The sequence below is a fragment of the Coregonus clupeaformis genome, unplaced genomic scaffold (genome assembly GCF_020615455.1).
Source record: "Coregonus clupeaformis isolate EN_2021a unplaced genomic scaffold, ASM2061545v1 scaf2852, whole genome shotgun sequence".
NCBI classification, from domain to species: domain Eukaryota; kingdom Metazoa; phylum Chordata; class Actinopteri; order Salmoniformes; family Salmonidae; genus Coregonus; species Coregonus clupeaformis.
In genome coordinates this window covers 31,262-54,213 of record NW_025536306.1, presented here as the reverse complement: position 1 = coordinate 54,213, position 22,952 = coordinate 31,262, and the positions used below count along the sequence as shown (strand labels likewise).

Genomic DNA, 22,952 nt, shown 5'->3' with positions numbered 1-22,952 from the left:
AGAGAGTTGACGTGGGGAGTATGTTATTGAGAGGCCCACAGAAAACAAATCTATTTTCAACTTTCTAATGTAGAAAATGCCATCCACCATTCCGCACTCATCATTCCATCTACTATCCTCCCCTACACACCATCATCCCCCTCTACCTGTCCATATATATCACTACATACTCCATCACAATACTCATCAATCTCCCGAGTGGCACAGTGGTCTAAGGCACTGCGTTGCAGTGCTAGCTGTGCCACTAGAGATCCTGGTTCGAATCCAGGCTCTGTCGTAGCTGGCCGTGACCGGGAGACCCATGGGGCGGCGCACAATTGGCCCAGCGTCGTCCAGGGTAGGGGAGGGAATGGCCAGCAGGGATGTAGCTCAGTTGGTAGAGCATGGCGTTTGCAACGCCAGGGTTGTGGGTTCGATTCCCACGGGGGGCCAGTATGAAAAAATAAAATAATGTATGCACTAACTGTAAGTCGCTCTGGATAAGAGCGTCTGCTAAATGACTAAAATGTAAATGTAAATGTAATCACATATGTCTCACTCCAACAGTACAGTATCTGGCTTTCTTAACTTCCAAGAAAATCTCAAGACAACTTCTAGTCACCCTCATCACTCCACTAACTGTAGCACCTACTATTATTCCCAACCCTCATCCCACACAGCCCTCAACACCCCATACATCTCTCCAGACTACATCCCTCCATCTCTCTCACTCCAACGGTACATTACTTTGGGGGCTGGACTGTGATTAATCTGGTAGCACATACAGACTGCTGGAAGAGAGAGGAGACCCAAAATAGCCACCTGACATTTTGTGTTAATTATCTAAATCTGTGTGAGCTAGCACGGTAGCTAGGCTGAGACTGGCTGATTTCACCTGGAACACAGAGCACAGACAGAGACATATAGAAGAGACAGACAGAGATATATACAGTGAGGGAAACAATTATTTGATCCCCTGCTGATTTTGTACATTTTCCCACTGACAAAGAAATGATCAGTCTATAATTTTAATGGTAGGTTTATTTGAACAGTGAGAGACAGAATAACAACCAAAAAATCCAGAAAAAAACGCATGTCAAAAATGTTATAAATTGATTTGCATTTTAATGAGATAAATAAGTATTTGACCCCTCTGCAAAACATGACTTAGTACTTGGTGGCAAAACCCTTGTTGGCAATCACAGAGGTCAGACGTTTCTTGTAGTTGGCCACCAGGTTTGCACACATCTCAGGAGGGATTTTGTCCCACTCCTCTTTGCAGATCTTCTCCAAGTCATTAAGGTTTTGAGGCTGACGTTTGGCAACTCGAAACTTCAGCTCCCTCCACAAATGTTCTATGGGATTAAGGTCTGAAGACTGGCTAGGCCACTCCAGGACCTTAATGTGCTTCTTCTTGAGCCACTCCTTTGTTGCCTTGGCCGTGTGTTTTGGGTCATTGTCATGCTGGAATACCCATCCACGACCCATTTTCAATGCCCTGGCTGAGGGAAGGAGGTTCTCACCCAAGATTTGACGGTACATGGCCCCGTCCATCGTCCCTTCGATGCGGTGAAGTTGTCCTGTCCCCTTAGCAGAAAAACACCCCCAAAGCATAATGTTTCCACCTCCATGTTTGACGATGGGGATGGTGTTCTTGGGGTCATAGGCAGCATTCCTCCTCCTCCAAACACGGCGAGTTGAGTTGATGCCAAAGAGCTCAATTTTGGTCTCATCTGACCACAACACTTTCACCCAGTTCTCCTCTGAATCATTCAGATGTTGGCAAACTTCAGACGGGCCTGTATATGTGCTTTCTTGAGCAGGGGGACCTTGCGGGCGCTGCAGGATTTCAGTCCTTCACGGCGTAGTGTGTTACCAATTGTTTTCTTGGTGACTATGGTCCCAGCTGCCTTGAGATCATTGACAAGATCCTCCCGTGTAGTTCTGGGCTGATTCCTCACCGTTCTCATGATCATTGCAACTCCACAAGGTGAGATCTTGCATGGAGCCCCAGGCCGAGGGAGATTGACAGGTCTTTTGTGTTTCTTCCATTTGCGAATAATCGCACCAACCGTTGTCACCTTCTCACCAAGCTGTTTGGCGATGGTCTTGTAGCCCATTCCAGCCTTGTGTAGGTCTACAATATTGTCCCTGACATCCTTGGAGAGCTCTTTGGTCTTGGCCATGGTGGAGAGTTTGGAATCTGATTGATTGATTGCTTCTGTGGACAGGTGTCTTTTATACAGGCAACAAGCTGAGATTAGGAGCACTCCCTTTAAGAGTGTGCTCCTAATCTCAGCTTGTTACCTGTATAAAAGACACCTGGGAGCCAGAAATCTGTCTGATTGAGAGGGGGTCAAATACTTATTTCCCTCATTAAAATGCAAATCAATTTATAACATTTTTGACATGCGTTTTTCTGGATTTTTTTGTTGTTATTCTGTCTCTCACTGTTCAAATAAACCTACCATTAAAATTATAGATGATCATTTCTTTGTCAGTGGGCAAACGTACAAAATCAGCAGGGGATCAAATACTTTTATCCCTCACTGTAGAAGAGACAGAGAGAAATATAGAAGAGACAGACAGAGGTATATAAACTCAGCAAAAAAAAAAACGTCCCTTTATCAGGACCCTTTCAAAGATAATTAGTAAAAATCAAAATAACTTCACAGATCTTCATTGTAAAGGGTTTAAACACTGTTTCCCATGCTTGTTCAATTAACCATAAACAATGAATGAACATGCACTTGTGGAACGGTCGTTAAGACACTAACAGCTTACAGACGGTAGGCAATTAAGGTCACAGTTATGAAAACTTAGGACACTAAAAGAGCCCTTTCTACTGACTCTGAAAAACACCAAAAGAAAGATGCCCAGGGTCCCTGCTCATCTGCATGAACGTGCCTTCGGCATGCTGCAAGGAGGCATGAGGACTGCAGATGTGGCCAGGGCAATAAATTACAAAGTCCATACTGTGAGACGCCTAAGACAGCGCTACAGGGAGACAGGACGGGCAGCTGTCGTCCTCGCAGTGGCAGACCACGTGTAACAACACCTGCACAGGATCGGTACATCCGAACATCACACCTGCGGGACAGGTACAGGATGGCAACAACAACTGCCCAAGTTACACCAGGAACGACAACAATCCCTCCATCAGTGCTCAGACAGTCCGCAATAGGCTGAGAGAGGATGGACTGAGGGCTTGTAGGCCTGTTGTACGGCAGGTCCTCACCAGACATCACCGGCAACAACGTTGCCTATGGGCACAAACACACCGTCGCTGGACCAGACAGGACTGGCAAAAAGTGCTCTTCACTGACGAGTCGCGGTTTTGTCTCACCAGGGGTGATGGTCGGATTCGCGTTTATCGTCAAAGGAATGAGCGTTACACTGAGGCCTGTACTCTGGAGCGGGAACGATTTGGAGATGGAGGGTCCGTCATGGTCTGGGGCGGTGTGTAACAGCATCATCGGACTGAGCTTGTTGTCATTGCAGGCAATCTCAATGCTGTGCGTTACAGGGAAGACATCCTCCTCCGTCATGTGGTACCCTTCCTGCAGGCTCATCCTGACATGACCCTCCAGCATGACAATGCCACCAGCCATACTGCTCGTTCTGTGCTTGATTCCCTGCAAGACAGGAATGTCAGTGTTCTGCCATGGCCAGCGAAGAGCCCGGATCTCAATCCCATTGAGCACGTCTGGGACCTGTTGGATCGGAGGGTGAGGGCTAGCCCCCCAGAAATATCTGGGAACTTGCAGATGCCTTGGTGGAAGAGTGGGGTAACATCTCACAGCAAGAACTGGCAAATCTGGTGCAGTCCATGAGGAGGAAATGCACTGCAGTACTTAATGCAGCTGGTGGCCACACCAGATACTAACTGTTACTTTTGATTTTGACCCTTTTGATCTTTGTTCAGGGACACATTATTCCATTTATGTTAGTCACATGTCTGTGGAACTTGTTCAGTTTATGTCTCAGTTGTTGAATCTTGTTATGTTCATACAAATACTTACACATGTTAAGTTTGCTGAAAATAAACGCAGTTGAGAGTGAGAGGATGTTTCTTTTTTTGCAGGACAGAGATATATAGAAGAGACAGACAGAGACATATAGAAGAGACAGACATATAGAAGATACAGACATATAGAAGAGACAGAAAGAGACATATAGAAGAGACAAAGAGAGACATATACAGTGGGGAGAACAAATATTTGATACACTGCCGATTTTGCAGGTTTTAATACTTACAAAGCATGTAGAGGTCTGTAATTTTTATCATAGGTACACTTCAACTGTGAGAGACGGAATCTAAAACAAAAATCCAGAAAATCACATTGTATGATTTTTAAGTAATTAATTTGCATTTTATTGCATGACATAAGTATTTGATCACCTACCAACCAGTAAGAATTCCGGCTCTCACAGACCTGTTAGTTTTTCTTTAAGAAGCCCTCCTGTTCTCCACTCATTACCTGTATTAACTGCACCTGTTTGAACTCGTTACCTATATAAAAGACACCTGTCCACACACTCAATCAAACAAACAGACTCCAACCTCTCCACAATGGCCAAGACCAGAGAGCTGTGTAAGAACATCAGGGATAAAATTGTAGACCTGCACAAGGCTGGGATGGGCTACAGGACAATAGGCAAGCAGCTTGGTGAGAAGGCAACAACTGTTGGCGCAATTATTAGAAAATGGAAGAAGTTCAAGATGACGGTCAATCACCCTCGGTCTGGGGCTCCATGCAAGATCTCACCTCGTGGGGCATCAATGATCATGAGGAAGGTGAGGGATCAGCCCAGAACTACACGGCAGGACCTGGTCAATGACCTGAAGAGAGCTGGGACCACAGTCTCAAAGAAAACCATTAGTAACACACTACGCCGTCATGGATTAAAATCCTGCAGCGCACGCAAGGTCCCCCTGCTCAAGCCAGCGCATGTCCAGGCCCATCTGAAGTTTGCCAATGACCATCTGGATGATCCAGAGGAGGAATGGGAGAAGGTCATGTGGTCTGATGAGACAAAAATAGAGCTTTTTGGTCTAAACTCCACTCGCCGTGTTTGGAGGAAGAAGAAGGATGAGTACAACCCCAAGAACACCATCCCAACCGTGAAGCATGGAGGTGGAAACATCATTCTTTGGGGATGCTTTTCTGCAAAGGGGACAGGACGACTGCACCGTATTGAGGGGAGGATGGATGGGGCCATGTATCGCGAGATCTTGGCCAACAACCTCCTTCCCTCAGTAAGAGCATTGAAGATGGGTCGTGGCTGGGTCTTCCAGCATGACAACGACCCGAAACACACAGCCAGGGCAACTAAGGAGTGGCTCCGTAAGAAGCATCTCAAGGTCCTGGAGTGGCCTAGCCAGTCTCCAGACCTGAAACCAATAGAAAATCTTTGGAGGGAGCTGAAAGTCCGTTTTGCCCAGCGACAGCCCCGAAACCTGAAGGATCTGGAGAAGGTCTGTATGGAGGAGTGGACCAAAATCCCTGCTGCAGTGTGTGCAAACCTGGTCAAGACCTACAGGAAACGTATGATCTCTGTAATTGCAAACAAAGGTTTCTGTACCAAATATTAAGTTCTGCTTTTCTGATGTATCAAATACTTATGTCATGCAATTTAAAAATCATACAATGTGATTTTCTGGATTTTTGTTTTAGATTCCGTCTCTCACAGTTGAAGTGTACCTATGATAAAAATTACAGACCTCTACATGCTTTGTAAGTAGGAAAACCTGCAAAACCGGCAGTGTATCAAATACTTGTTCTCCCCACTGTAGAAGAGACAGACAGAGACATATAGAAGAGACAGACAGAGACATATAGAAGAGACAGACAGAGACATATAGAAGAGACAGACAGAGACATATAGAATAGACAGACAGAGACAGAGAACTAATACAAACAAAAACATGCAGACGGAGGCAGCAAAAGAGGAGAGAGAGAAAGGAGACCGACTGAGGCACACGGAGAGATAGAAAAAACAAAAAGAGAGACTGAGAAAGCAAGAGAAGGACAGAGACATGGAGAGACATAAAAGCAAGAGAAGGACAGAGACATGGAGAGACATAAAAGCAAGAGAAGGAGATAGAGTATCATTACCTTGCTGAAGAACATGGACCCGTGAGTGTCTGCTGAGTCCACAGTGTCCTCCTCCAGCCAGCTGGGTCGGGCGAAGCTCCGCCGGGGGAAACTACGACCTGTCTGGGAGCCCACTAGACCTGAACGACCCTGAACCAGACACACAACCAGGACGTTAGTGGGACAACGTCAAAGACTAGCATGTGAGGAGAGACAACTCAAATATGACTGTGATGTACAGTACAACATACACAGATCAACATATCAGTCTTTTAAGCGCAAAATCTGTATTTATGTCAGGCACGTAGATACACGTACGCAAAACCATCAAATATTCATCTGTACAGCTGTTCCTTATAAATGCAAGTCAAAAGTGCTTAACAGCAACACACATGCACACACTCAAACGTAATCTAGTTTCCACTAACGATCCCCAGTGATGATCAGGTTGGAGGTGGCACAGATGCAACCCCATCCACACACATCCATGCACACACTTCACCTAACGTTCCCCAGTGCCCACTCACCCTGAGTAGGTTGGATGCTGCTCGTATACTCATGCGGGCAACAGACTCCCTCTTGCGTCGGGGCAGGTGGGCGTAGTTCCCGGAGCGCTGGGAGGTGAAGGAGGAAAGGGAGGTGAACCCCGGGGTGACGGGTCCCGTGTGGGGGGTACGGGGAGGACGGTCCGTCTCATCCGGGTAGCGGAACGCTCGCCCCCGCGCTAGGGGGTCCACAATCTGGGGGGAAGCGAATAAGAGGAGGATTAAATGTTGATTAAACAGAAATAAACAATAAAATAATTAACTGTCACATCATTAGCTTCATCACAAAAAAGCTACATTGTAATGCTAAAATCCTCAAATGGTGACATTTCTGCTAGCTGGAGGAAACTAAAGCAGGAAAACATTGCATTCTACAAGAGTTGACACAGAATTACATTGACAGCTCTACATAAAAGCGTTACTGATGTCACAATGACATTCACACATCAATAATCCATCTACTAGGAGTGTTCGGAGTTTGCACGTCTGTGTGTGTGTGTGTGTGTTTGCATCTGTGTGTGTAGAGGTGTCAGTCAGCGCGAGTGTGTCAGAGAGAATGTAGACGCTTGTTCTGAAGTCTTACCCGAGTCTTCATAGGAGCTGACAGAGAGCAAAATAGAAAGATGAACAACAAGATTGGGGGAGAAAGAGAGAGAGAGAGAGAGAGAGAGAGAGAAAGAGAGAGAGAGAGAGAGAGAAATAAGGGGGCATAGAGTGACAGACAAAAAGAGAGAGAAAGAGAGAGAGTCGTGGAGACGAATAAGCACCCAGGAGTGAGTGGGTGTGTCAGAGTCGGTGGAGGAGAGCGGAGTGTGTGGGGGCTAACAGACACACTGGCTGAGGCTCAGATGTAGGCTACCTCCTGCCATCATGGTGCCACACTCTGCATTATTTATGCCAGGCAGAGGGTGCACTTCCCCCTGAGTGGCACTACCGCCGCCCTTCCTCCACCTGCTCTCTATGATTTCTCCATTCTGAGTAGAGGTCCAAAGTGGAGTCTAATCTGATGTCTGACACCGAGACAAATGATGGTTGTTGATGATAGCGTCTTGTTAGGTAAAGTTGATTTGATGGTGCAACAAATACAGTGGCCCCGTCTAGAAACAATCCCGATCCCTCACTCCCTGGGCACTTCATGTAGATCAAAAAAAGATGCATATAGTAGTATCTTTACTTGCCTCTTACTTCATTGCTTATACATATAAGTGTATATATACAGTGCATTCATAAAGTATTCAGACCCGTCTACTTTTTCCACATTTTGTTACGTTACAGCCTTTTTCTAAAATGGATTCAATTAATTTTTTTCCTCGTCAATTTACACACAATACCCCATAATGACAAAGTCAAAACAGGTTTTTTGACATTTTTGCAAATGTATTAAAAATGTAAAACTGAAATATCTTATTTACATAAGTATTCAGACACATTTGCTATGAGACTCAAAATTGAGCTCAGGTGCATCCTGTTTCCATTGATCATCCTTGAGTGGTTTCCTCAACTTGATTGGAGTCCACCTGTGGTAAATTCAGTTGGATTGGACAAGATTTGGAAAGGCACACACCTGTCTATATAAGGTCCCACAGTTGACAGTGCATGTCAGAGAAATAAAACAAGCCATGAGGTCGAAGGAATTGTCCGTACAGCTCCGAGACAGGATTGTGTCGAGGCACAGATCTGGGGAAGGGTACCAAAAAATGTCTGCAACATTGAAGGTCCCTAAGAACACAGTGGCCTCCATCATTCTTAAAAATGGAAGAAGTTTGGAATCACTGTGGGGATCTATTCTCTTACAACTAGATGTGATGCCTAGCTTAGAAATAATACATTAATGATTAAACATAATAGGTTTGTGCTGTACTGATATAGATTGTTTAGCATAACAAGCTGTGATTAATGTGAGGAACCGTTAGGGGGTAGGCTGAGATAGACTTGTGACTCACACACACACACTGCCTCTTTGTTAAACTGCTCAAGGACATGTGTACTGCTACAATGAAGAAGTGCTGACTTTCTAGACAAGTTGCAGAAACAACTAATGCCCGGCAACAGGGATGCGCCAAGGGGCTGGGACCAGCCTGAGCGCCAACGATAGGTTGGGTAAGTTTAAACCACACCCAGCCTCTACTCTGACAGGCCCAGCCTGGAGCAGGAACTATCACTGTCAGAGTATTAAAGAAGAACCTTGGGTTGAAAAAGTTAGTTCTCTGTCTGCCCTGCGTGGTGTTTCAGTGAGCCCGTATATACGAACATCATATTTACCATTCAAGTGTTTGCATTAATTAAAATACTAGTATATCTTAAAAGACGTGTGTTCACCTCTTTTGTTCCTATACCAGATTCGAATTGACGCAACTTGACACCACCAAGATTCTTCCTAGAGCTGGCCGCCCGGCCAAACTGAGCAATCGGGGGGGGGGGGGCCTTGGTCAAGGAGGTGACCAAGAACCCGATGGTCACTCTGACAAAGCTCTAGAATTCCTCTGTGGAGATGAGAGAACCTTCCAGAAGGACAACCATCTCTGCAGCTCTCCACCAATCAGGCCTTTATGGTAGAGTGGCCAGACGGAAGCCACTCCTCAGTAAAAGGCACATGATAGCCCGCTTGGAGTTTGCCAAAAGGCACCTAAAAGGACTCAGACCTTGAGAAACAAGATTCTCTGGTCTGATGAAACCAAGATTGAACTCTTTGGCCTGAATGCCAAGCGTCACGTCTGGACGAAACCTGGCACCATCCCTAAGTTGAAGCATGGTGGTGGCAGCATCATGCTGTGGGGATGTTTTGCAGCGGCAGAGTCTAGGAGACTAGTCAGGATCGAGGGAAAGATGAACGAAGCAAAGTACAGAGAGCTCCTTGATGAAAACCTGCTCCAGAGTGCTCAGGACCTCAGACTGGGGCGAAGGTTCACCTTCCAACAGGACAACAACCCTAAGCACACAGCCAAGACAACGCAGGAGTGGCTTCGGGACAAGTCTCTGAATGTCCTTGAGTGGCCCAGCCAGAGCCCGGACTTGAACTCGATCGAACATCTCTGGAGAGACCTGAAAATGGCTGTGCAGCGACGCTCCCCATCCAACCTGACAGAGCTTGAGAAGATCTGCAGAGAAGAGTGGGAGAAACTCCCCAAATACAGGTTTGCCGAGCTTGTAGCTTCATACCCAAGAAGACTCGAGGCTGTAATCGCTTCCAAAGGTGCTTCAACAAAGTACTGAGTAAAGGGTCTGAATACTTATGTAAATGTAATATTTAAGTTGATTATTTTGTATAAATGTGCAAAAATGTATAAAGAAACAGTTTTTGCTTTGTCATTATGGTGTATTGTGTGTAGATTGATGAGGGAAAAACGTTATTTAATCCATTTTAGAATAAGGCTGTAACGTAACAAAATGTGGAAAAAGTCAAGGGGTCCGAATACTTTCCGAATGCACTGTACCTATCCAGTTCTGTCAGACCTAGGGGCTAGGAGTGGTCTCCATATGTATGTGTGTGTTCGGTAGCCTACCTTGGGCATCTTGTTTGCGGCGGGTGAGTCCAGGCCCTGGTCCATGCTGACGGGGAGCTCTGGCTCTCTGTACTGGGCCTTGAGCTTGCCGTAGCGCTGGCTGCAGTGGCGCAGACTCTTCTTCTGCCATAGCTGCTGCTTGGTCTCACAGTTCTCACCCACCCCGAACCAACCTGCTGCTTGGGCTGTAGCTTGGGCTGTACCCCTAGAGGACGGGGAGGGAGAGAGAGGGTATTGGAAGAGGGAGAGGGGGTGAGGGAGAGAGAGAGGGAAGGGGGAAAGAGGAGAGAAAGGAGGGAGAGAGGAAGGAAGGGGGAAACGAAAGAGAGGGAGGGAGGGAGGGAGGGAGGGAGGGAGGGAGGGAGGGAGGGAGGGAGGGAGGGAGGGAGGGAGGGAGGGAGGGAAGAATACCGAAGAGAGAGGGAGAGAGACAGCGAGGGGTAAAAGAGAGAGGGAGGGGGGAGGAGAGAATACAACTTGTTTATGTCCAACATTCCAAACAGTCATAAAAGGAAATCCCCCGCTGTATGCCACCACCACCCCCCAATTCTCAAAACCCATTGGATGAGAAAGCCAGAGGTCCCTCCCCTCTGACCTTCTTCTCCAATGGGGTTTGAGAAAGAGGCCAGGAGAGAGGATGTGAGGAGTATGCAATATTGATTCTCCCACTGTCTTTTCTCTTTCTCTTCCGTTTCTCTCTCTGCTACCATCTGTTAATCTACAGTCTCTTTCCACCACCCCAACCCCTTTTAATCTTATCATACAGTACCTTCCCTGTCTTTTCACCCTCTTCCCTCTTCCCTCTTTCTCCTCCTTTCTCACCCACTACCCCTAAAATCCTCCTATGCCCCCTATCAGATTTTCTTCTGCCCTCCATTAGTTTCTTCATCCCTTCCCTTATATCTTCCCTCTCTCTTTCCACTCCCCCCCACCCCACTTACTTGCGTATGCTCTGAGACAGGGAGGTCTGTCTGTAGAAGGCTGCCCTCCTGTCCCCAGCAGAGTGACCTCCACCCCCATCAGTACCACTGTCAGACAGAGGACTGGCCTGCTGCAGGCTCTCACTCTTCTTCAGGGATGAACGCAGGGGCTGGACAGGGGAGAGAGCAGAGGGACTACTGAGCATAATCCTAGCTCAGAGAGTCAGTATACTGTAGGCCATGAAATTAAAGGGCACTTGAAATGGATTGGCTGAATTTAAATGGAATTCACGCCATCACTGGTATACTACTGGGCTAAATCTTCACTTGGGGTGTGTGAAAAATTTGAAAATCGCGTAAATCATGCATTGTTGTCAATAGAACATTTGGAACACTCGGCATACATTATTCCCCCCCCCCCGTGGGAATCGAACCCACAACCCTGGCGTTGCAAACGCCATGCTCTACCAACTGAGCTACATCCCTGCCAGCCATTCCCTTCCCTACCCTGGGCGACGCTGGGCCAATTGTGCGCCTTCCATTTGGAACACTCGGCCTCCCGAGTGGCGCAGTGGTCTAAGGCTGTGCCACTAGAGATCCTGGTTCGAATCCAGGCTCTGTCGTAGCCAGCCGCGACCGGGAGACCCATGGGGAGGCGCACAATTGGCCCAGCATCTTCCAGGGTAGGGGAGGGAATGGCTGGCAGGGATGTAGCTCAGTTGGTAGAGCATGCCGTTTGCAACGCCAGGGTTGTGGGTTCGATTCCCACGGGGGAATAATGTATGCACTCACTAACTGTAAGTCGCTCTGGATAAGAGCGTCTGCTAAATGACTAAAATGTAAATGTCATTTGGAAGGGAATGCGTGTTAAGAGCATTATTTATTTTGTATGATTCAGCCCACAACGTTCCATTGACTTTAGTGAGGGGTTACAGCTATCTGGTTTAGCTCAGATCAATCAACTTATTCCAAAACAGAAGTGTAAGAAAGGCAAAGTAAGGAGTTTTATTTTTCTGAGACTGCAGCAAAATGCATAAATCATTTTTTCACTTTGTTAGAAAACAAAGAAGTGATACTAAGGAACCACCAAATCATCCTGAAGCTTAGTATTTTTCCATTAGACTAATGTCTTATACTTCAAAAGTGGAGACTTGGGCATTTGTTTTTGTAATGTTTTTTCATTTTGTATGGCATGTTCTTTCAAAACCCCATTCACGTCTTTAACGGCGACTTGGCTAACGACTTGTCGAGTCACTGTGGCGTTAATTGAGTATTGTGAGAGCCATATGTGCTGCCTGTGTGTGAACCAGCAGGGGGTGTGCTTAGCTAGCCAGCCAGCCACCAGAGGCTCTTTGTTGGGGAAACCCCTGTGTAGTGACAGTGCTCACACACATACACACACGTAGATGCACACACACACACACAAATTAATGAGCACACGCACACACTTGTGTTCTCACACATGCACTCTCCCTCACACACACACACACACTCTCTGCGGGCATACCCCTAACACTGATGACTTTTGACAAGTAACGGTGCAGGGAGTGCTTAATGCTTGATGGAGCAGATCATTTGGGGCAAAATAACCACTTAATCTGAAGGAGTCCCCCAGGGTGTGCCAGACCAGCCAGACAGTGAAGACAAGAGAAATGAGTTAAACAGGAAAATGGATACATGGACCCAAAAACTGGCTAATGTGACTACATTAGATTAGATTAGCTTTCAAATGACCGATGACGAGTCTTATACGGAAAACATTTCTGGATTTTGGGGCAATTTTGTCCAAATTAGAAAAAACAACCTGCCCCTATTTATAAAACCCAAAATGTAAAGACAGGAATGTTAACAGGGCCTATCTCAGCTTTGCTATAAAGTAGCTAGTCGTGACTGACCGTGCAACACTAGCATGAGTGGACTGGGGGGGGGGGCTGGTTGGGATATGGATGCCCGTAGACACCAGCAGATGTCCCAAATGCCATACTTCCCCCCAATGAAATGACATACTGTATATGAAGGAAAGGGAGACAGCATGCTCCTCTATAGTAAAAAGGTTTTCAGTTGGGGGCTGAAACTCTGGCTATACTACCAGCTGTAAAAGTTTGCATGCCAATTCTTCCCTTTCCTATTGAAATGGCCTTCATCAGAGCCTCAACTGCCATTTTCCAAGTAGAGACCATGTTAGCATAACAGGGGTCAAAATGGAAAAAGCAGGTCAAAGGTGTACCTGCTTGACCGTTTCAGCTCTCTCTTCTTCCTCTGGGGCAGGGATGGCTATGACCAGACTGGGCGGCTTCTTGCTCTTCAACCGGCTGTCTGATTGGCTGCTGTTAGGAGAAGGCTCCTCCCCTTCCTGTGACTGCATCCTAGCTGAGTTCTGAGGGCAAACGAGAGTAAAATTGATTAATGGCATGATTGAGAAATAACCTTCTTCAAAGACAAAAACTTGCATTTCTTATTTATTTCTTCAAAAATAGATGTGAAACCAGCTGTGATCCCTTCTTTCCATTCCTTACAACTCTCAGATCCCCTCTATTTCTCAATAGCCGACAACTTCCACTTTCATTCTCAACTTACGCAAATGTGGTTCCATTTACAAACAAAAGCCAAACACTGACAGGCACTTTGAACCATTCAGGAACTAATTGAAGTAGCTACTTTAACACAAACATATTAGCCAAATGACAAATTACTAGAACTCCTATCTGCAACAAGGAAGGACACATTGCCCTGCTGAAAGAACCTTTCACGTGTATAGGGAAGGGAAACCACTGGATTTGAATACCACCCTTTTTGCTGAAGCTTCGTTTTCCATGTCAAAGCCTATCAGCTAAACCATAACAAACACAAAGCAGCCTGCCACAGCATACCCGACTGCAGCGCATTCTGACCCCAGCGGTCCCAACACCATAAAATCCAATGCCTGGACATCTCCATCTAACTTTCCTCAGAACTCTCTACATATATAGGCTAAACAATATATACTGTATGTGCGCATTGGGCATGCTACTGTGTCTTAAATACACACGCTATATGTAGACTGGGTCAGTGGGTCAAGCTGGCAAGAAATCCTATTTGATAACTCCGTCACAACAGAGGCATAACCCTAGTCTCATTCCCCAGGGTAGTGTTCATTAGACACCAAATAAAAGAAAACGGACTGAAACAGGGAGGGATTACCAGGTTTTGGCCAATAAGAAACGCTCATTCTTGTTTTCAAACGTTTTCCTTTGCATGCCCTAATGAACAAGACCCAGCAATGTGAGAGGATAGGAGCCTGGCACACTAGCCTCACTCTTGGGTAACAGTCGCTGACCGGCACTACGTAAACAATATCCATATCACTGGGGCCCAGTAGGTGCCTTTTCCGCCACATACAGTACATAACAATATCTATTGAAGGAAAACATTGACTGCCTTTCCAATCAAACATGTATTTGAAAAACAGCAGGTGTTTTTTCCATGTTAGTTTGATGCGATCCTGGTCAAGACCCCGAAAATCTGTTACATTAGCAACCCTGTGTATTAGCAACACTTCTATGCAATTTAGTAACAGCACACAAACACTTGTCTGTCTACTAGTACCATCATTCTTATTTGACATGCAATTAGTTAAAGGTTCTTGTGGGCCGCTACACTGAATGAGTTAACAATAGGTTTTCTGTAGGGACTGTGACCTCGTCTGTAGGACGCCAGCCAGTCATTGATAGAAGCATCATGGTATGAGCTTGAATGAATGCATGGTGTCAGGTTAAGTTGACACTGAGGTGACTTAGACAATAGCTTGTTACTTGGCAGTGCTAGTGGGGGTGTAGGCTCCAACATGTCATTCATAGAAAGTTGCACCCGCTGGGACACATTTTTAGAGAGAGAGAGAGATCACTAGCCTTCAAATTCTATCTATCTATCTATACATACACACACCCCTATGTATTTATTTGGTTAGTGAAGCTAAAACTTTTAATTTGGCTCTATACTCCAGCATTTTGGATTTGAGATTAAATGTTTTAAATGAGGCGACAGTACAGAATGTAACCTTTTATTTGAGGGTATTTTCATACATATCTGTTTTACCGTTTAGAAATTAAAGCACTTCATGCATCTAGATCTGATATTAGTATTTTGACAAATTCACTTATAGTGTATTAAATGTTAGTATTTGATCCCATATTCCTAGAACGCAATGACTTGTGACTACAAACATGTTGGATGCATTTGCTATTTGTTTTGGTTGTGTTTCAGATAATGTTTTGCCCAATAGAAATGAATGGAAAATAATGTATTGTGTCATTTTGGAGTCACTTTTATTGTAAATAAGAATAAATAAAAATGTGTGAATAATGATGAGTGAGAAAGTTAGAGGCATAAATATCATACCCCCACCCCCCCAAAATGCTAACCTCCCATGTTATTGGTAATGGTGAAAGGTTAGCATGTCTTGGGGGTATGATCTTTGTGCATGTAACTTTCTCTCTCATCATTATTCATTCATGATTATTTTACACTGTTTGGCCTGAAAAAACACTTAGAGCCCAAGCATTTTCTATGCAGAAAAATCCATGTAAAGACCCTCCAGCAAAGCAACCGTCTTAAATTTAGTCCTGCCATGATTAATGGAGTGACTGACTGCAGAGCCATGTGCGCAGGAAGACCATCATGAAGTGTTTGACTAATTATCTTTGAAAGGGTCCTGATAAAGGGACGTTTCTTTTTTTGCTGAGTTTATATACCTCTGTCTGTCTCTTCTATATTTCTCTCTGTCTCTTCTACAGTGAGGGAAAAAAGTATTTGATCCCCTGCTGATTTTGTACGTTTTCCCACTGACAAAGAAATGATCAGTCTATAATTTTAATGGTAGGTTTATTTGAACAGTGAGAGACAGAATAACAACAACAAAAATCCAGAAAAACGCATGTCAAAAATGTTATAAATTTATTTGCATTTTAATAAGGGAAATAAGTATTTGACCCCCTCTCAATCAGAAAGATTTCTGGCTCCCAGGTGTCTTTTATACAGGTAACGAGCTGAGATTAGGAGCACACTCTTAAAGGGAGTGCTCCTAAACTCAGTTTGTTACCTGTATAAAAAGACACCTGTCCACAGAAGCAATCAGATTCCAAACTCTCCACCATGGCCAAGACCAAAGAGCTCTCCAAGGATGTCAGGGACAAGATTGTAGACCTACACAAGGCTGGAATGGGCTACAAGACCATCGCCAAGCAGCTTGGTGAGAAGGTGACAACAGTTGGTGCGATTATTCGCAAATGGAAGAAACACAAAATAACTGTCAATCTCCCTCGGCCTGGGGCTCCATGCAAGATCTCACCTCGTGGAGTTGCAATGATCATGAGAACGGTGAGGAATCAGCCCAGAACTACACGGGAGGATCTTGTCAATGATCTCAAGGCAGCTGGGACCATAGTCACCAAGAAAACAATTGATAACACACTACGCTGTGAAGGACTGAAATCCTGCAGCGCCTGCAAGGTCCCCCTGCTCAAGAAAGCACATATACAGGCCCGTCTGAAGTTTGCCAATGAACATCTGAATGATTCAGAGGAGAGCTGGGTGAAAGTGTTGTGGTCAGATGAGACCAAAATCGAGCTCTTTGGCATCAACTCAACTCGCCGTGTTTGGAGGAGGAGGAATGCTGCCTATGATCCCAAGAACACCATCCCACCGTCAAACATGGAGGTGGAAACATTATGCTTTGGGGGTGTTTTTCTGCTAAGGGGACAGGACAACTTCACCGCATCAAAGGGACGATGGACGGGGCCATGTACCGTCAAATCTTGGGTGAGAACCTCCTTCCCTCAGCCAGGGCATTGAAAATGGGTCGTGGATGGGTATTCCAGCATGACAATGACCCAAAACACACGGCCAAGGCTACAAAGGAGTGGCTCAAGAATAAGCACATTAAGGTCCTGGAGTGGCCTAGCCAGTCTCCAGACCTTAAGGCCATAGAAAATGTGGTGGGACCTGAAGGTTTGAGTTGTCAAACGTCAGCCTCGAAACCTTAATGACTTCGAGAAGATCTGCAAAGAGGAGTTTTTTTCTGGATTTTTTTGTTGTTATTCTGTCTCTCACTGTTCAAATAAACCTACCATTAAAATTATAGACTGATCATGTCTTTGTTAGTGGGCAAACATACAAAATCAGCAGGGGATCAAATACTTTTTTACCTCACTGTATCTCTGAAAGCCATCCTGGGTCCCTCATCTTTAATGAGATGTTACTTAAGGACCACAACAGAAATAAGTCGTCAACTTTTGTGTTTACCCTCGATGATTCTTAATCAAGTGCATAATTTTGTATGTGTACCTTTAAATGATCAAATAAACTAAACTTAACTAAAAAGACATTCAGTATCAGTACATAAGCCTACCTTTCTTATATGCTCAAGGCCACAACCATCATCATGAGCATCCCTTCCTGTCCCAGGCTTCAAGTCTCCATTAGAAATCATCATCGGCCTCTGGACCCACTCAGAGCTCAATTAGTCCTCACTCTTCAAGCTTTTTGCATTGTGTCATTGTATATTTCCATAGGCAAGAAAAAGGCAAGACTGCAATATTCCTATAGCGGTATTCTCCCTGGCCATACATGTCCATTATGTAGTCTAGTCAAGGTCTTGAAGCCTTTGAGTTGCTATACATCAATAGAAAGGGCCTTGGTGTCAGCGGCAGGAACGGCAGCGGCAGGGAAATTTGACACCAGTCAAGTCAATGGCAATCAAGTCTGTGACTGTGGGAGCAGAATAGTACGGAGACTGGTTGGGGGGGTGGGAGAACTATTATGTGTTCCTATGGGACCGGATCAGGCCCACACCCTCTCACATAATGAAATATCCAAGGCTTTCACTAATGGAGGGGTTCTAACAGTGTGGTGCCGGGCTTCAGTGGCAGACAGTTACTAACCGCACAGTCTGTCAATGTGGAGAATGCTTTTATAGTTTCCATCGGGAGACAGTCAGGGAGTGAGTCAGGGTGTTGTTGTTTTGATAGAGCGGAGAGTGAGATCGGTCTCATTGTTGACATTGTTTCATTGGTAGTCTCATTCTAAGTGCATGGGCCTACGGAAATAACATTCCGCTGGTCTATAATCTGCATACTTCATTGCCTAGCTTTATGTATATCTTCCTGATATGAATCCTATACCTTCATCCATATCTTAAGAATTATTAGTCAATCAATATGATAAGATCCAAAGCTAACTCCATCCATAACAGATAATGTTGTGTGGAGATGACAGATTACCAGAGCCAGAATAGCCAACAATCTAAGGGTTTCCCAGATTGCTCACTGAGATGATCCTGTTGATGAGAATTAGGATTTTGCTACATCTACTAGGCCTATATCTATGTGACTGGTAGCATGAGCAACAGTCAACACCTATTCCAACAGATCTTGGATAGGATAACAATAGGTCAATGACCTGCAATGTGGGTTGGGTTTTCTATAAAGTGTGTCATAATAGTTTTTTCACTCCACAGCCAAATAAAAAATATAAGGAGATTACCGAGCAACATAGAGGTGATTTTCAGGCAATACTGGAACATTGCGCATCATCATCATCTTCAGTCCACTGGGGAAACAACAGCACTAGGACTATAAGGGATTTCCTCTCAGGGGGGAACTTTTGTGTTGTTGCACATTCAGATTTACCCAATCATTAGAGAGTGAGTGAAAAACATAATAGTAGCTACTAGCTGGTGGCATAAGGGTATGTTTTCTTGATCATTATTGAACATTTGTAATAATTAATAACTGTAAGTGGGAGTCCAGAGGGACTCAGCATACAGTGAGGGAAAAAAGTATTTGATCCCCTGCTGATTTTGTACGTTTGCCTACTGACAAAGAAATTATCAGTCCATAATTTTAATGGTAGATTTATTTGAACAGTGAGAGACAGAATAACAACAAACAAATCCAGAAAAACGCATGTAAACATTTTTATAAATTGATTTGCATTTTAATGAGGGAAATAAGTATTTGACCCCCTCTCAATCAGAAAGATTTCTGGCTCCCAGGTGTCTTTTATACAGGTAACGAGCTGAGATTAGGAGCACACTTAAAGGGAGTGCTCCTAATCTCAGCTTGTTACCTGTATAAAAGACACCTGTCCACAGAAGCAATCAATCAATCAGATTCCAAACTCTCCACCATGGCCAAGACCAAAGAGCTCTCCAAGGATGTCAGGGACAAGATTGTAGACCTACACAAGGCTGGAATGGGCTACAAGACCATCGCCAAGCAGCTTGGTGAGAAGGTGACAACAGTTGGTGCGATTATTCTCAAATGGAAGAAACACAAAATAACTGTCAATCTCCCTCGGCCTGGGCATCCATGCAAGATCTCACCTCGTGGAGTTGCAATAATCATGAGAACGGTGAGGAATCAGCCCAGAACTACACGGGAGGATCTTGTCAATGATCTCAAGGCAGCTGGGACCATAGTCACCAAGAAAACAATTGGTAACACACTACGCCGTGAAGGACTGAAATCCTGCAGCGCCCGCAAGGTCCCCCTGCTCAAGAAAGCACATATACATGCCCATCTGAAGTTTGCCAATGAACATCTGAATGATTCAGAGGAGAACTGGGTGAAAGTGTTGTGGTCAGATGAGACCAAAATCGAGCTCTTTGGCATCAACTCAACTCGCCGTGTTTGTTCTGACTTTTTCTAAAATCATAGTCGCACACCTCATGTAGCCTAGCCCATAGGCCTATATGTTTTGATAAGGTTTGTATCACAACTAAAGTGGCCAATTAACTTCTTAAAATTAAGCACATTAATCCTAACAAGCATACATAAGCACCCTGCGAGTTTCATGTTTGGGGAAGATAATTTAACATAAAAATGCACCTTTATAATGAAAGCACTACATGCATAAATCGCATTTGTAGTCACTTTTGATAATGGTGTTTTCCGCTAATGGAACATTTGCGCTTATAGCCTACTGCCGTGTGCGCATTGCTGAGCTTATAATGTGAAGAAATAGACTAATAATTAATCAACATTTTAAGCTAAACGTTCTGATCTGTTGCATCAGCCTCATTGCGTTAAAAAAAAATGTTGATGCTAGTGGTTGTATTAATTTGGGATCTATCGCATCCCACAACTGTCCCAGACTATGTTTGGAATATCTATTTCTCGCACAGAATAGGTCAACTTTTGTACTATGAGGGATAGTAGATTGACATAGGCTAGTGCTTTTCCTGTTCATTAGGCCTACTCATCTTGTTTGCTGACGAAAAGTAAATGTGGACATTTCTTCCAATCTTCAATATGCACCTCGGAATTGGATAAGTTGCGGTTGCGTCTCCAATGGGTCTGTCTTGACTTGTAGCCTGTGAGAAAGTCCCGATCACGTGATGGAGAGCCATGTGAGTGAGAGGTGCTTCAGAGCACATAGCGTTCAGGGAGAAGGGAATTATTATGGGATGCCACTGGGAAATTTTGAGGCATTATCAAGTGCTTTTCAAATTGTGAATGAGAGACTGATGAACTGTGTACAGCCTGTGCAAAAAACAAAGCATGCCTTTCAAGCGAGCTCATGCTCAACTTTTTTCAAATCACCATTAAAGTCGCATCATGCAGCCTTAAAATGTATAAAAAATCTAAACATATAGCCCAACATTTGTAGAAAAACTAAAGTTACATTAATAACTCTAAATTAAGCATACAGGAGTACCCATTTCTTTGTTAACCGCTTAACACAGAATAGCCGCATGTGCGCACTCCCTCAAATCATTTGGAGAAAATATCCTTTCTATTTTATTCAGCTTTGTTCAATTATATTCCTTATACTATAAAATAATGCCACGGAATTCTAAGCAAATCTTGTCTGCTAATGAACTAGCGTAGCCCACAGCCATATGGCATAGCCAGATCAGGACAACTCAAGAGTATGCTATTCTGTTCTTCTGAAACAGACTACACTTTCTTCATATCATGTTTCTTTAGACCTGTCTAAAATAAATAATGGATTTATTGTGAAGGGGTAGGCTATATTACATGGACTCACTAGACTAAAATGTAGATGTTCCAAAGGTCTGCATCAGTGGCTTGTAGGCTATGTGTGGAAGCCAGGAGATGTTAAATGTGTTTATGTTAATTACGGTCAATTAACGTGAGACCGGCATATATTTGCTTGACAATCACCGGCAGACGAAATTTCATAACCGCCACAGCCATAGTTGTAACCAAAATACAGTGTCACAGTCGTCTTGAAAGAGAAAATGTGACAACACAGCTGATGACATACACTGAGTGTACAAAACATTAAGAACACCTTCCTAACATTTATTTGCACCCCCTTTTGCTCTCAGAACAGCCTCAATTCTTCAGGCATGGACTGTCAAAAGCGTTCCACATGGATGTTGGCCCATGTTGACTTCAATGCTTCCCACAGTTGGGTGGTGGACAATTCTTGATACACACCGGAAACTGTTGAGCGTGAAAAACCCAGCAGCGTTGTATTTCTTGACACACACAGGTGCGCCTGGCTACATTCACCATACTCCATTCAAAGGCACTTAAATATTTTGTCTTTCCCATTCACCCTTTGAATGGTACACATACACAATCCATGTCTCAATTGTCTCAAGGCTTAAAAAGAATAGTTTAACCTGTCTCCTCCCCTTCATCTACACTGATTGAAGTGACAATAATGGATCATAGCTTTCACCTGGTCAGTCTATGTCATGGAAAGAGCAGGTGTTCTTAATGTTTTGTACACTCTAATTCCAAGTCCCAGCCCAGTCACACATCCCAGTAGTGAGTCACAAACGTGTAGTGACATACCCAGGGTGACAACCATTGTGCTCCTAACACGACTACTGTATCACTAGCTCCCACACTCCCAGTCTCTCTCCACCCCTCTCTCTATGTACTTCAAGCCACTCAAGAAATCTAAGCTATCTGTCCACTTCTTTACATTGGGGCCAGTGTTGAGAGTAGTGGGGCTCTTGAAGATGACATGATTGAGATCAGGGTCATCTTCATTAGGACACACACCGGGAAACATTTTGCAACGGAAAACTAAAATGATAGTTTCTTATGGGACAAGAACCAGGTAGTCCCTCCCTGTTTCTGTCTGGTTTCTTTTGTTTGGTGCCTAATGAACATGACCCTGGCCTTAAGTCATTAGCAGATTAGCGTCAATCAGTGGAGGCTGCTGAGGGGAGACAGGCTCATAATAATGTCTGGAACGGCGCAAATGGAATGGCATCAAACCATGTGTTTGATGTACTTGATACCATTCCACCCATTCAGCTCCAGCTATTACCACGAGCCCGTCCTCCCCAATTAAGGTGCCACCAACCTCCTGTGGCGTCAATGCTTCATTTCCATCCTTGGTGTTTGGTGCCACCGTGTGTTCCTGTACGAGTGTGTGTGTGTGTCCTCCTGCGAAAAAATTAGTGTCTGTCACCAAGCCCCTATAGTCCACAGAGTGCTGCTGCTGCGTGTTATCGTGACGCCAAGCACCCCTTTACCCCTACCTACATGTTCAAATTACTCCGACTAACCTGTACCCCCGCACATTGACTCGGTACCAGTACCCCCTGTATATAGCCTCGTTATTGTTATTTTATTGTGTTACTTTGTTGTTGTTTTGTGTAAATATTTTATGAAATCTATTTTCTTAAAACTGCATTGTTGGTTAAGGGCTCGTAAGTAAGCATTTCACGGTAAGGTCATGTTGTATTCAGCGCATGTGATAAATAAAATTTGATTTTGATTTGAGCTGCCACCTCACACCGTAGCGCTGGACACAGGCAGACAGGAATGTGCTCTTTCAGAAATGTCTAGGTTTGGTTGCCACCGGTGATAGCTAGTTACAATTAGAAGTGGTAATGGCCTAGAGCCCAGTTCCCAAACATAGACAAAGGCAAGGGCAGTCGGT

General features: G+C 44.6%; 1 protein-coding gene across 3 annotated transcripts in view; it reads right to left on the bottom strand.

Annotated features, from left to right (window-relative positions):
• LOC121534019 (inactive rhomboid protein 2) overlaps positions 1-22,952 on the bottom strand; it is a 32,998-nt gene that overhangs the window by 5,673 nt on the left and 4,373 nt on the right. For all 3 annotated transcript variants that reach the window (XM_045219877.1, XM_045219879.1, XM_045219878.1), the window contains exons 3-7: positions 13,273-13,422; positions 11,067-11,215; positions 10,126-10,330; positions 6,605-6,817; positions 6,099-6,227 (exon numbers count right to left, since the gene is read on the bottom strand). In XM_045219877.1, the coding sequence (XP_045075812.1) occupies positions 6,099-6,227; positions 6,605-6,817; positions 10,126-10,330; positions 11,067-11,215; positions 13,273-13,410 (834 nt within the window). In that variant the 5' untranslated portion in view covers positions 13,411-13,422. The remainder of the gene's footprint in view (positions 1-6,098; positions 6,228-6,604; positions 6,818-10,125; positions 10,331-11,066; positions 11,216-13,272; positions 13,423-22,952) is intronic.